Source organism: Thunnus maccoyii, chromosome 15 (assembly GCF_910596095.1).
Source record: "Thunnus maccoyii chromosome 15, fThuMac1.1, whole genome shotgun sequence".
NCBI classification, from domain to species: Eukaryota; Metazoa; Chordata; class Actinopteri; order Scombriformes; family Scombridae; genus Thunnus; species Thunnus maccoyii.
In genome coordinates, this window is record NC_056547.1 from 21801550 (window position 1) to 21814195 (window position 12646).

The following is a 12646-nucleotide window of genomic DNA, read 5'->3' on the forward strand; positions in this document are numbered from 1 at the left end:
TAGCATTTAGCTCGAAACACCTAAGTACAGCCTCACAGAGCCTCAAGCATGGCTGTGTAGAGTCTTGTTGACCTTTCTATAGCTTCATCAACAGTATCCCATGCAAATTAGCAAAGTGTGACTTATGATACTTAAAGCTATAGCCTAATATCTAATTATTCCACATTAAAATGTCTAAAAACAACTAGACCTATGACCTATGTTGTTGAGTTGTGTACTTACATTATCCCAAATGTTTCCAACACATACAAGATAATACATCGGCGTTGTGGTTCTTCAACAGAAACTGTTATAAATTGACTTTCATTCAGTTTTAAGCCACATTTTCGTGATAAATTTAGGTTGTTTTTAACTATATCTTTTAGCTGGATGAAGGATTTTAGTCTTTGGACGTCCGGATCTTAAGTTATCAGATAAATAAACTGGGCAAGCCTTAACAGCAGCTCGGCTAACAGCCCCCCCAGGAAGTCCGATGCTCGCCGAACATCGTAGGCGAAACATTGATTTTTTTTTAGGTGAAACAGCTTTAATTAGTATTTTTAATGATTTTAATCTGCATGTACGTTTGTTTTTTGGAGAGGGGAAGACCTCTGCAGATAATTCGGCTCCCAGGAGAAACCTGCCAAACGTCTGGATCTTAAGTTATAAGAAAAAATAAACAGAGCAAATGTTAGCAGCAGCTCAGCTAACAGCCCACACCGGACATTCGGTGCTCGCTGAACATCGTCGGAGAAACAGATTTTTTAGGTGTAACTGCGTCATTCAGTGTTTTTACCTGTAATCACTGGGTCCATTTGTTTTGGAGAGGAGAAGACCTCTGTGGGTAATTTGGCTCCCGGTAAAAACATTCTGAACGATTAACACTGGAGTAATCCTATCCCGGAGAAGCCGGTTATTTAACAATGAAGACGTCAACTCCCATGATCCCTTGCTACCTCACACCATCATCACACTCCGTCTTTTGTTATTGTTTTGATTGACAGACTCCTAGCAGCTGAAATTACATATTGTGCATTTAACTGACTTTACCCAGTTGGCACTCAATACCATGCCACATTAGTATGTGCATTAATTATAAAATCTTGTTAATGTTGTAGATGTCACCGGTGATGTGACCCCATTTGAAAATTCTTTCAATCTTTTTGTAAGATCTTTCTCACTTTCTACCAGATAGTGGTATTCACACACTACAGTCAGCTTCAATGAAGAAATACATTGCTGCCTCTCTCTCTCCCTCTCTTCCCTAATTTTTTATTTCTATCTCTCACTCTGTATCTCAGTTTGTGCTCTACCCAAGGGCAGGTGTTCAGGATTTCAAAGACACGTCTGCCTGTTCTTTGGCAGCCTCGACTTTGTGAATTTTGATACTGTACCAATCTCATTCCCTTTGATGTCTCTCCTCAGGGATTCAAAGGGAAAACTGGCCATGTTGGCTTCCCTGGACAGAAGGTTAGCCAACAACTCATTGCTTTACCATCGCACTATGTCTGTCTGTTTGTCTACATACAATTTCTGCCTCTTGCTGGTGCATTAGGCCAAGTTGTTTTATCACACTGATAATTAGCAAAACTGTCATGACACAAGTCAGGGTTTTATTACTGCTCTACCTCATTTTGCTTCCTCTATTACCTTTTCATTACTCTCTCATCTCTCCAGGGTGAGGCTGGGCCTATAGGCCCACAGGGATCACCAGGCAGACCAGGACATGACGTGAGTATTTTTGCTTTCTACAGTATCATTAACTCAGGTCGATTTGAATAAACATTAGAGAGCACATCAATAAACTATACAGACAAGCCCAAAGCAAGATTATATTATCACAGGCAGTGTAACCCTAGAGATCTCTAAAGGTCAATCTGTGACCTTTCCAGGGTGATCCCGGACCCCCAGGAGCTCAGGGACGACCTGGACCCCCTGGCAACATTGTAAGTTCATTGTCCTTTTAACCTCAGTCTGTTTATTTCTGTTCTGTCAATATTGTAATATGTTAGTGTGTTAAACATGAATAATATGTGTATTTACTTTCCCTAACAGGGTGCTACAGGTCCAGTTGGACCTCCAGGACCTGCTGGTCCATCAGGAATGGTAAGAGAGATGCTCTGAAACATGTGATCATTATACTTTTAAAGAACAAGAGTTGGATCAGGTGAATCTTTTACATTCACAAGGGGAATGTGGGCTGTTTCAGCAGCTGAAAAAAAATGGTACATACGAAAAAGATAAATAATGAGCACTGAGGATGATACTAACAAATTACTATGACTAACATTAACAATGATTCTAGTAAATAATTACGAAAGCTATACAAACTGAACACAACAAAGAAAATAGATGAGCAGAGATGACATCTTAATTTAAAGATTAACAAGTTAAAATAATTGCGCCCTAATAAAGTGTCCCCATGTGAAAATTATGCATTATCAGCTGTTTATGTATGCATATGTGTGTGCGTGCATGTGTGTGTGTATGTGTGTGTGTGTGTGTGTGTGTGTGAGAGAGAGAAAGAGAGATAGTGCAATAGCGTGGAACAAGATACAATTGAAATTCTGTCTTGCTGCCAAAAGCGCAAACAATAAAAGGGAATCTAAATTCTCCATCTTCCTTCCCTCCATCTCCAGGGTATAAAGGGAGATACGGGTCAGAATGGAGAGAGGGGTCTCCCAGGAATGGTAGGACCTCCAGGAACACCCGGGTACCCAGGGGCCATGGTCAGTACCGCTAAACAACCAAAAATGCAAGCATATCTAAGGCCAAATTTAATTGAATATCATTCATACAGCTAGCACGCCAATATATCTCACTACCTTTTCTCCTATGTTGACTTTGTCTTTTAGGGAGAACCAGGCAGTGATGGCTCTGCTGGTAAAGATGTGAGTAATGTCTGGGTGTGGTGTTTGTCCTCATTAAATTATAATAGAGCGAGATCAATGTAGGGATGTGTATATTTCATTCATTAATGGATATTTCTTTCTTTGTTTTGACAGGGGGTGGCAGGCATGCCAGGGGAGAACGGAAAGGCTGGTCAAAAGGTAAGAGCCAACTCAACATGGTACAGTATATTACAGTGTGTGACTGTGTGTGCTGTCAAAGAGTCCACGTATCAGCCAGCCATTACCATTCATTACGGTAGACCGTCTCAATGCAGAAAGATGTACCCCTTTCTCTGTTTCTTTTAGTTCAGGGAGACTTGGGCTGAACATGCTTGCTCTCTCGCTTTCTGCCCACTCAGCACCCGCACTTAACATAGTCATCAGTTTACTAACCCTCCAACCCTCACACTGACACCCTCCTTCCCCCTCACCTCACATCACCCCTCTCCAAACTGGCAACTGGCCGCATGCTAGCTTTCTGTAGCTAGAGCCTGTTGGATCTCTCCTTAGACACAGGCTTACAGTACACAGTGATATAGTTATTCTCTGCCTATGGGATAATGCTATTAAGCATGAAGGGAGATGCTAGATGAGGCTATTTGTCACACTGACAGGACGGCATTGTCAGGGCTTTAGCTGCACAGAAGAGGAGAACATAGGAGAAAGACAAGAATGGACTCCTCTGTTCTTCTCCCTCCTCTCTATTTCAAGAGCCACTTGTCTGTCGGTGATGTGTAAACATTAGACGTCCATTATGGGCTGCTTTGTCCTCAATAAATCACTGTCACTAATATAGCAGCACTGTTTTCTGAGTGTATTTACGCAACCCAAGTGGTGGGTGCTGTTGTGTGGAAAGTGAGATGTAGCCAAAAGCCTGCTGCTTATTTTCTGAAAGAGGGTCAATAATGATTTTTATGCTTCTCAAAATCAAAAAAAGCAGAAGGAGCAATTTAATGAACCCTAAATTAATAGTAAGCCATTAAAGGAATATTTCAACATTTTGGGAAATACATTGTCCTTTCTAGAAAACAGTTAGATGAAGATTGATACAACTCTCATATCTGTCCGTTAAATATAAGGCTACAACCAGGACTTAGCTTAGCTTAACACAAAGTGTAGAAGCAAGGGAAACAGCTAGCCACAACTTGTCATTTTTACACCAAGGTTTTTTGTACATATCAAACAAATAAGATATAACATTTTAATTAGTGAGCTTTACAGGTGCTACCATCTCTTGGCTTTAGCTTTATATGTACAGACATGAAAGTGGAATGGATCGTCTCATCAAGAAAACAAATAAGCATATTTCCCAATATGTTGAACTTTTTCTTGAAAAAAAGGTCAAAGGTAATCAATAACAGATATCCATAATATTGAGTTTTAATAAGTGATCTAAAGTTTTCCAGCAAGACATATAATATAATCATCATAAAATAGATGAGCTAGTGATAGAATATTTGGCCCATAAATGGATAAAAGCTTGTATTATAATCAGTGATAATAATTCATATCGTAATGCAAGACACTTGGATACTGTGATGGATGAATACACACAGTATTTAAGGTACAACTGACATGACTGGCATTATCTTTTATCCACTACCATGACCTGTGTACATCTATCTCCTAGGGTGAACCAGGGGCCACGGGCCAGAGGGGACCTCCAGGGGAGAGAGGTAGACCGGGGCCCCCTGGTGGTGGTGTAGGATATCACGCCAAGGATGCACAGCCCATGATTGGCCCAGTTGGACCCAGAGGAGAGAGGGGCAGCCCAGGCTCATCAGGCCTCCCCGGGCCTCCTGGACCTGCAGGGTCACCAGGAAATGATGTGAGATACAGTTCCATCACACTTACAGCACAGCACTTTTATATCAACTCCAAAACATGCAGTATCCAGCTTGATTGTGAAAAGAGGTGATGACACACAGTGCATTGGCCAGGGGCGCTCACTAGCTCCATCTGCTCTTGTAAATAATGGATTTTTTCATTATCTGCCTTGATTAATGTTTGCCCTTTTGCTTCTCTCTTTGTTTCTCTGTCATTTCACAGGCTGTAGTCAATCATGATGAGATCAAGAATTTCATCCGCCAGCAGGTCATCAAGATCTTTGATGGTGAGGGCGAACGCTAATCTCTGGAATTGTTGTGTGAATGTTAACTGTGCATAATGTCATAGTTTCTAGTCTAGAGCAACATATTCTCCTCAAATGTATACCTTTCTTTCAAAGAATTATTCTATTTCTCCTTTTGGACAGAGCTTTTATTGTTATTGTGGAATCATTGTTTGCTATCGCATGTTTCTCCTCCCCAGAGAGAATGGCCTACTACATGTCTCGCATGCAGATGCCAGTAGAGATGGTGGCATCCCCAGGTCGGCCTGGGCCCCCAGGGAAAGACGGTACTCCTGGTAATCCTGGAACCCCAGGTGCACCTGGCATCCCGGGACAGATAGGCAGACAAGGGCGGCCAGGAGGCCAAGGACCCCCAGGTGAGCCATTCAGTTATAGTTATACTTACAAGCACCATGATAGTGACATAAGTGTCATCATTAACTTAAAGGAGGCAAAACATATAATTATCTTTAGGACCACGAGGACCCAGTGGAGTAAAAGGAGATAAGGGTGTTGGGGAGATGGGAGATGCAGGACCTCCAGGAGCACCAGGTAATGTACCCTACTATTCCATGGTTCAGTAAAACTTCTGTTTATGTGACACTGCAGCTTAATTTTGGTTTGGGAAAGCCTTTGGTGAAAGAGCTAAAGTTGATTTTTTAAAAATTTTTAAATTTTTAGTTTTTTAAGTTTAGTCATTCAAACATTTGAATTGTAATTTCAGTTGCAGTTCCCTTTTTCTGTCAAATTTTCTTGTGGCACTTACATCTGCAACAATCACCTGTTATCCATAATGCTGTGCAACACCTGACACTAAAACCCCTCTGACAGAGTGGGCTAACACAACATTACATTAATGATGCAAATTGCTTAAAAAGTTGGTGTTGTTGATTTGAAATTGCCAGCATGATTAAACTAATTTTTCATCATTAAATTGGCTGATTTATACCTCCCAAATCAACATTTGACCTTCTTTAATCACAGACTTAAGATAACATTGGCTTAATTAGCAAATTTTCAGTTACTTTATATGGAACACTCCACACATTTTCTGATGCTATGTTTGCTTTGCCACATTATTAACTATCATCTTCTATCAACTTTATTCACAGAAGTTACTTAAAGATGGATTAAAATAAACATTTAAAAGGGAGTATATTTTGACAAACACTTATTTGTTTTTGATGTTTGAGTTTAGTGAGATGATCTATAGCATTCTGATGTTAAATATGAAGCTACAGCTAGCAGCCGATAACCATAACTGAAAACAGGGGGAAACAGCTAGCCTGGCTTTTCCTAAGCATAAAAATAAACATTACCAGCATCTTGAAAGCTGATTAACTCACAAGTTTTACATTTTTTTTCAATCCATACAAAAACAAAATGTAAACACAGTAAGTTGTGGTTGTATGAGGGGCAGGCTAGCTGTTGCCGTGCCATTGGTCTGACGGCCCATCATTGCGAAACCCCAATAGTTTGAAAAACTTCCCACTGGACCGAAACCCCAGTCCGACAGCCTGATATCCCGAAAACAAAAGCCCACTGCTCCAAAGGCCCGTTGCTCCCTACCCACTCTCCATGACGTTTTGTGCCTAAACCTAACCAGACTTTAATCACAGCCTTGTCACACCATAAAACATAATTATTTTTTAACAAGCACATCAAAATACACAAAAGAACACCTAACCATAAATAGTGTCAGTGTGTCATTATTGGTTATCAGACACTGATAATGTTTATATCATAATGTTTATTAGCTGACAAAACAGACTTTTTATGTATTACTAAGATCCTCCACTAAATTCGGGGTCATGTTTCACTCAGTAGAAATCTGATCTAACTCTGAAAAATGTGTAAACTGCGTTTTAAGACAGGCAAACATTATTTGGGAAACATCACATTTTTTCACTTTACATGGAACTAAAATGAATACTGAATTATATTAAATGTTTGCCAAATGAGTTAGTGTCAGTTTATGTACCATAAGAAATAATAAATGATCTTTTAGACAGAAGTAGATGTAGATGTAAGCTCGGCTCCGTTAAATTAACAATGTTAACGTAGGTTTTCCTCCAACAATAGGAAACAGTCGAGGACTTTATCTGATGATAAAACTGATAAAAATGTTTACAGTTACATACATTTTGAATTTCACAACATGACACTATTAACGTCACAAAAAGAATTTAAATACTTTTTCCCAATCAATCATTAGTACACAGGTGACTGTAGGCCGAACTACACAGTAAAAACTGCCATGTTTGTGTTGCTGCTTTGTCATCAGTCATTTAAAATGTATATTAACTTCAAACAGACTTTTCACAGTTCACTCAATTCTTCTGATAAATTTGATGTCATGTTTCACAAAGCAGAACTCTGATTTAATGAAATCACATGTTATAAAAATTGTGTGGAGGTGCTGACTGGCGGAGTTTCGGAATGTCAAACAGTGACGTTTCACATCTTACTTTAGTTTATTTAACTTCGTTCACAGAAGAGCTGGTGAAGTTAAATATCAGCCCAAATGAAAAGTTTTTCTTTAGGAGTCATACAAAGTCATGCGTTACTTGATTTATACATAATCTGTTAAATTGAGCAATATGTTAATGGAGTCTGGAATGTAGTAAGGACGGACTGGCAATCACTGAACTCCAATTCCAAAGAGTGTATTTTTATCCTTTTGAATATTTTGTCTTCAGTGTAGTGCTCATCATTGCATTCCTCCTATTTCATTTGTTCCTTCAGGTGTCCCAGGAGCCCCAGGCTATGGTAAGATGGGACCCCCAGGTCCTGTTGGCCAGCAAGGCGTTCCTGGGATCCCGGGCCCTCCTGGGCAGCCTGGTTCAAAGGGACATGATGGCCGGTGTAATCCTGGAGACTGTATGGGCCATCAAGTAGAATACGCCCCCAAGGGCCCACCTATCAAGGGCCCCTGGTAGAGGGCTAGAGGTGAGAGATGCCAAAGACCATGACCCAAAGTTATTAAATCTGACCACAAGATGAAATAAAGGAGCTGCCTCTGTTGTTGAATTGTATAGATTTAGCCACACAGATTTCTACTGTAGTTCTGTGCAAAAATCCACAATTCTTTTCTAAGGACCCCACTGGAACTGAGGCCTGAAAAGACACACCAGCAGCACATTTTTATTGCATCATTCTTTTTCACTATGAATGCCAATTCATTGACATATTACTGACTCTTATTTGGTCTCACCTCTTTTTTCTCAGCTTCCCCTTTCACTGTTTTTCACTCCTTTGTACATTTTCAAACAACCCAGGGGAGGTGACAAGAATCACAATCTGTATTTTCTTCTCCTCGATTAATTCTGGCCTCTTCTGTTTTTTCATTTTCTTTGTTTAAATCTGTAGGAAGAGAATACACACAATTATTGTAGCACTTTGCTTCCACCTCTCATATCTTTCTTCCCTTCTCACAAAATCACATTCGGAGTGCATCCCATGCATTTCTAATATTCTGTCTCAGTGCTTGAGGTGTGATACACAGTATTTGAATTTGATTTGTAAGAAAATATCCCCAGAAATGTCTATTTTTGTTCTGTAGAAACAGATGTCAAAAATGTGCATCCATACCCTGTTTGATAGATTGACTGTTTTGTATATATTTATATTTATATATAGTGGCTTTTTATACTTTTTCAAAACATTTAATAAAAGGCATAAGTATGGCTAGACACTTATTTTTCATTGTCAGTGGTAATACAGCAAATAAAAAAGCCAAAGGGATATTTTTCTGAAGTCTATAAGCTTTGAAAATGGAATCATGTGTTTAGTAAAAGACAAATTATTTATAGAAGAAAATTACGTTTACATGAGAAAGCATATTGGCTTTTGTTATTATGCTAGAGTTCATTTTGTGTCATTTTAACTCCAATCTTTTTGGAAATGCAGCCATTTTAAAGCATTGTGTCTCATTTTGTATTCCAAAGTTTTCTTCCACTTGTTCAAGAATATATGAGCAATAATTGAGCCCATTCACTACAGGTACACAGGACAAACAAGATATTCTGAAAATAATGAATCACAAATTGCTTTATTTTATAGTTTACATTTTACTGTATTTTGGGATTGTTATCTGTTATTTTTTTATAATGTTATATGTGGAAGTCTGTGGAGCTTTAAATCATACCATCTTCATAGCTAAACCTTCACTTAAAGGAACTCTAATTCAGAACCGTCAGCTGTGGTCACACTTTGTTTCTAACAAGCTTACTCATGTGAAATGTTAAACTTAAAACTGAATTAAATTGTTTTTCAAAGAGGCTGTATCACATGGTTATCATTGTCAAATCTGTGTTCAAATAGCAGCACTGCTGTCCATCAACTCTCCAGCCTGTGTATATGTTGCTTTGTGTCATATGTTGTTGTTGTCCAACCCATCATGTGCCTTACATATGTTGTTTTATTAAACATTTGAGGAAAAAAAAAAAAGATACATTTTGAAAGCAGAACAAGTGTGGTTGTCTTTCATTGCAAGGAATGTGTGTGTTTGACTTTCTACTTATATATGCTCATGTATGTGGGAACTTTTGGCCGTCGTGGAAGAATGTTGACAAAATGCTGAGCATCTGCAGCTTTGGAGGTGTGGGAGTTTATTTACATGCAGTAATAGGCCATTTTAATTGCTACTATCAAAGATTTGAAATAGGAAAAATTAAAAGATAGGGAGGTGAAAGAGATGAGCCTGATTAAATGAGTCTTTTCCATTTCCCCACATGATACAGAAGAACATTGGATTTTACAAAAGGTTCCTTTTTATTGGTTTGGGTTGACCTGAACAGCCAGGAGAAAAAAACCCTTTATACAGATGATTATATTAAGAACAATAAATAGTTTCTGTTGATGAAAATAAATCAGTCATTAAATCGCTGACACCCTGTGGAAAGTTGACAGTGGCATAGGAAGCCCATTCGGACTGTAACTGATTCGTTTTGAGAAAAAGTCAGTATTTCTGTAGGAACTTTTATTACTCACTGAATTCATTAACACAGGATTTCTGTTGGTGCATATCGTAATCCATTCCTTTTTCTCTACATAATAATCAACACACATTTACAAAGATTTACAGCACTGCATTGTGGGAGATGGGAGTGCCCATCGGGATACGCTGTTGCCAGGCAACAAGAGGAAGAGATAAAGCTAGTCGTTAGTTTCTAAAATGAGACTCGGGTAGAAAGCGGGTATTGGGTGGGGGGGGCAATGTACACATGAGGTAAATCAGGGATTTCACTCAAGTTTACAGATGAAAATACTACATTTTACAAAAGGTACAGTACAGTACTGAGTGTGAATTTAGGCTGCAATCATTTATTGGTCCTTTGCACAGTTTTAAGGCATCAGGTGTGATGTTGCAAGAGAGGCAAGGCATTTTAACTTTAGAACACATCACAAATAAAGTATTGTATATATAAAACCATTTAAAGTGACCGTGGTGTAAAAGAACACCACCTTTCACCACACTTGGTTTTTCAGGTCCTCTCAGCTCATAGATACTGTGGTGGGAGACAAGGAGATGTAATATGAATCTGTTCCTCTTCGCTGCTGGAACAGGGCTGGGATATTTGGATGGGGCTGACACTGACATCATCCAAAACACTAGAGAATTCAGAAGGATGTGGGTGGCTGTGAGCTGTGGTTGTCATGGTGATGTGGGGGATTAAGATCAGAGTATGTCCCATCAGTCAAAACTTCAGGTTGTCAGTTTCAGGAGGGGTGGGGGTGTACATCCAGTCACCCTACTATTGCCCCCCACCCCCTGTTCTCGATGTTGTTCTACTGAGAAGAGTGGTCTCTCTCCTTCTCTCTTTCTCTCTCTCGCCCTATCTCTCGCCCTTGTCTCCCAGGTGTCGTGAGCTGCTGACAGAGAGACGGATCTCTAAACATTGGGTCCTTTGATCGTTCCCGCCTCCTGTAGTCTCGGGGAGGTGTACGCTGATGCAGCCAGACACATCGCCGCCTCACAGAAGCCTGGGAGACCTGGCGAACCCGCCTTTCCCGGGCGACCAGCCTCTCCGGCTACTCCCTGAGGTCCTCTCTCACCAGGCCTACCATCCCGAGCCACACCATCAACACCAGGAGGACCTGTGGAGGCAGAAGGTTCCACGTCAAGTATTGATTTTAACTGATTTTGGAAAATGAAAAATGATTAACTACAAGTTCAAGTTGTCATCACTGAAAACTTTCAAGGATGATTACATCCACTAAAATGTTACAATTTTGAAAGCTGTCAAGATATCTAATTGCTTTATTAACACTCAACCATAAAACTCACTTTGAGAACTTGAGTGGTTTCTAATAGTAGAAATACCATTCTTGAACTTAAATTACACATGTGTAATGTATATATGCATATATTTACTCCGTGTGTATGTGTGCGTCGTTGAGTGTGAGTCTGAATTAGGGTGTACTGCTGAAATCCTATTACATTCTCATTCAAGAGCATCTGTTAAATGACTGAAGTTAATGATGCTTTTAAAATGCCTTTGAGCAGGCTCTCCTGTGGCAAGCTGTAATGCAAAGTCCTTCACTTTCTTATTGCCCTCTTCCTCTTCTTAACCTTTGGTCAGTAAAACACACTTAAATTGTTTTACATTCACATGTGCAAGGTTTATGCACATACATAAAATCCTACTGTTTGACATTTACAGTATGGGAGGCTTCAGCTCTTACCCTGTAATCCTGGGGGTCCTGGCGGTCCAGGGTGGGGTTTACCAGGATCTCCTCTCTCACCCTTTGGCCCTCTCTTTCCTGGTGAAGACAAAAGAGGATGAGAACCCTGAAATCTATCAATGCATAATATGTAAATGTTTTGATGCCATACTGTCCATTTGTACCTTTGAGCCCTGTGTTTCCAATCTGTCCAGGTGCTCCAATAATACCAGGAATGCCACGAGGACCAGGTAAGCCATGCGATCCCTGGGAGCCAGCTGGCCCTGGAGGTCCAGGAGGCCCGGGTGGTCCCATTACACCTGCTCCACCGAGCACAGCCCTCTTGGCGCTCACTGCTACTGCTGCTAGCCTCTCTGTGACAGAGGAGACATCATCATCATTTTACAGTGGAGAAAGATTTTGATTGAATAACCTTTGATGATGGGCAACTGCATACTCAGGAGATGAAAGTAGTTTTGGGAAATGAGCTAATCTAATATCCCCTATGGACATCAAAGGTGAATATTCAGGTCTAGACACTCACCCTGCAACATCTTCAACACCACTTCAATGATATGCTGGTCAGATGTGTCACGTCCCTGGAGAGAGGAAGAGCAGAATAAGACAACACTTTTTCTGACAGCGCTTTCCAATATCACATTTCCATTATCGACCGAGTGCATCAATAAATACTTATATACATATATGTTCCATGCATCACACATCAAGAATGAACTTGACTCACTGCTGCTCCCTGAATGCCTGGCATGCCGGGTACTCCTCGCTCTCCATTGAGTCCCCTAGGACCGGGCAGTCCTGGTGGTCCCTGGTCACCTGGTTTACCAGGGTCTCCAGTTGGACCATTGTGTCCAGTGTCGCCCCTCACTCCTTGCTGTGAAGAGAGAAGTGTTAAGGAAGAGTGAGTCCTACATAAGACAGATAATTGCACAAATAAAGCAATGATTGAAGATGCAGAATGGAGGAAAAAGAAGGAAGGAAG

General features: G+C 40.2%; 2 protein-coding genes across 12 annotated transcripts in view; one reads left to right on the forward strand and one right to left on the reverse strand.

The window, feature by feature from the left end:
• The window catches only part of col16a1 (collagen, type XVI, alpha 1), a 70569-nt gene extending 61145 nt beyond the window's left edge, over nucleotides 1-9424 (forward strand). For all 9 annotated transcript variants that reach the window (XM_042435346.1, XM_042435343.1, XM_042435347.1 and 6 more), the window contains 12 exons: nucleotides 1405-1449; nucleotides 1657-1710; nucleotides 1872-1925; nucleotides 2035-2085; nucleotides 2619-2708; nucleotides 2835-2870; nucleotides 2985-3029; nucleotides 4501-4698; nucleotides 4920-4983; nucleotides 5181-5357; nucleotides 5455-5532; nucleotides 7726-9424. In XM_042435346.1, coding sequence (XP_042291280.1) covers nucleotides 1405-1449; nucleotides 1657-1710; nucleotides 1872-1925; nucleotides 2035-2085; nucleotides 2619-2708; nucleotides 2835-2870; nucleotides 2985-3029; nucleotides 4501-4698; nucleotides 4920-4983; nucleotides 5181-5357; nucleotides 5455-5532; nucleotides 7726-7919 — 1086 coding nt within the window. In that variant the 3' untranslated portion in view covers nucleotides 7920-9424. The remainder of the gene's footprint in view (nucleotides 1-1404; nucleotides 1450-1656; nucleotides 1711-1871; nucleotides 1926-2034; nucleotides 2086-2618; nucleotides 2709-2834; nucleotides 2871-2984; nucleotides 3030-4500; nucleotides 4699-4919; nucleotides 4984-5180; nucleotides 5358-5454; nucleotides 5533-7725) is intronic.
• Nucleotides 9425-9754: 330 nt separating this feature from the next.
• The window catches only part of col9a2 (procollagen, type IX, alpha 2), a 42569-nt gene continuing 39677 nt past the window's right edge, over nucleotides 9755-12646 (reverse strand). For all 3 annotated transcript variants that reach the window (XM_042435650.1, XM_042435651.1, XM_042435653.1), the window contains 5 exons: nucleotides 12392-12538; nucleotides 12191-12245; nucleotides 11832-12020; nucleotides 11668-11745; nucleotides 9755-11079 (listed from right to left, as the gene is read on the reverse strand). In XM_042435650.1, the coding sequence (XP_042291584.1) occupies nucleotides 10874-11079; nucleotides 11668-11745; nucleotides 11832-12020; nucleotides 12191-12245; nucleotides 12392-12538 (675 nt within the window). In that variant the 3' untranslated portion in view covers nucleotides 9755-10873. The remainder of the gene's footprint in view (nucleotides 11080-11667; nucleotides 11746-11831; nucleotides 12021-12190; nucleotides 12246-12391; nucleotides 12539-12646) is intronic.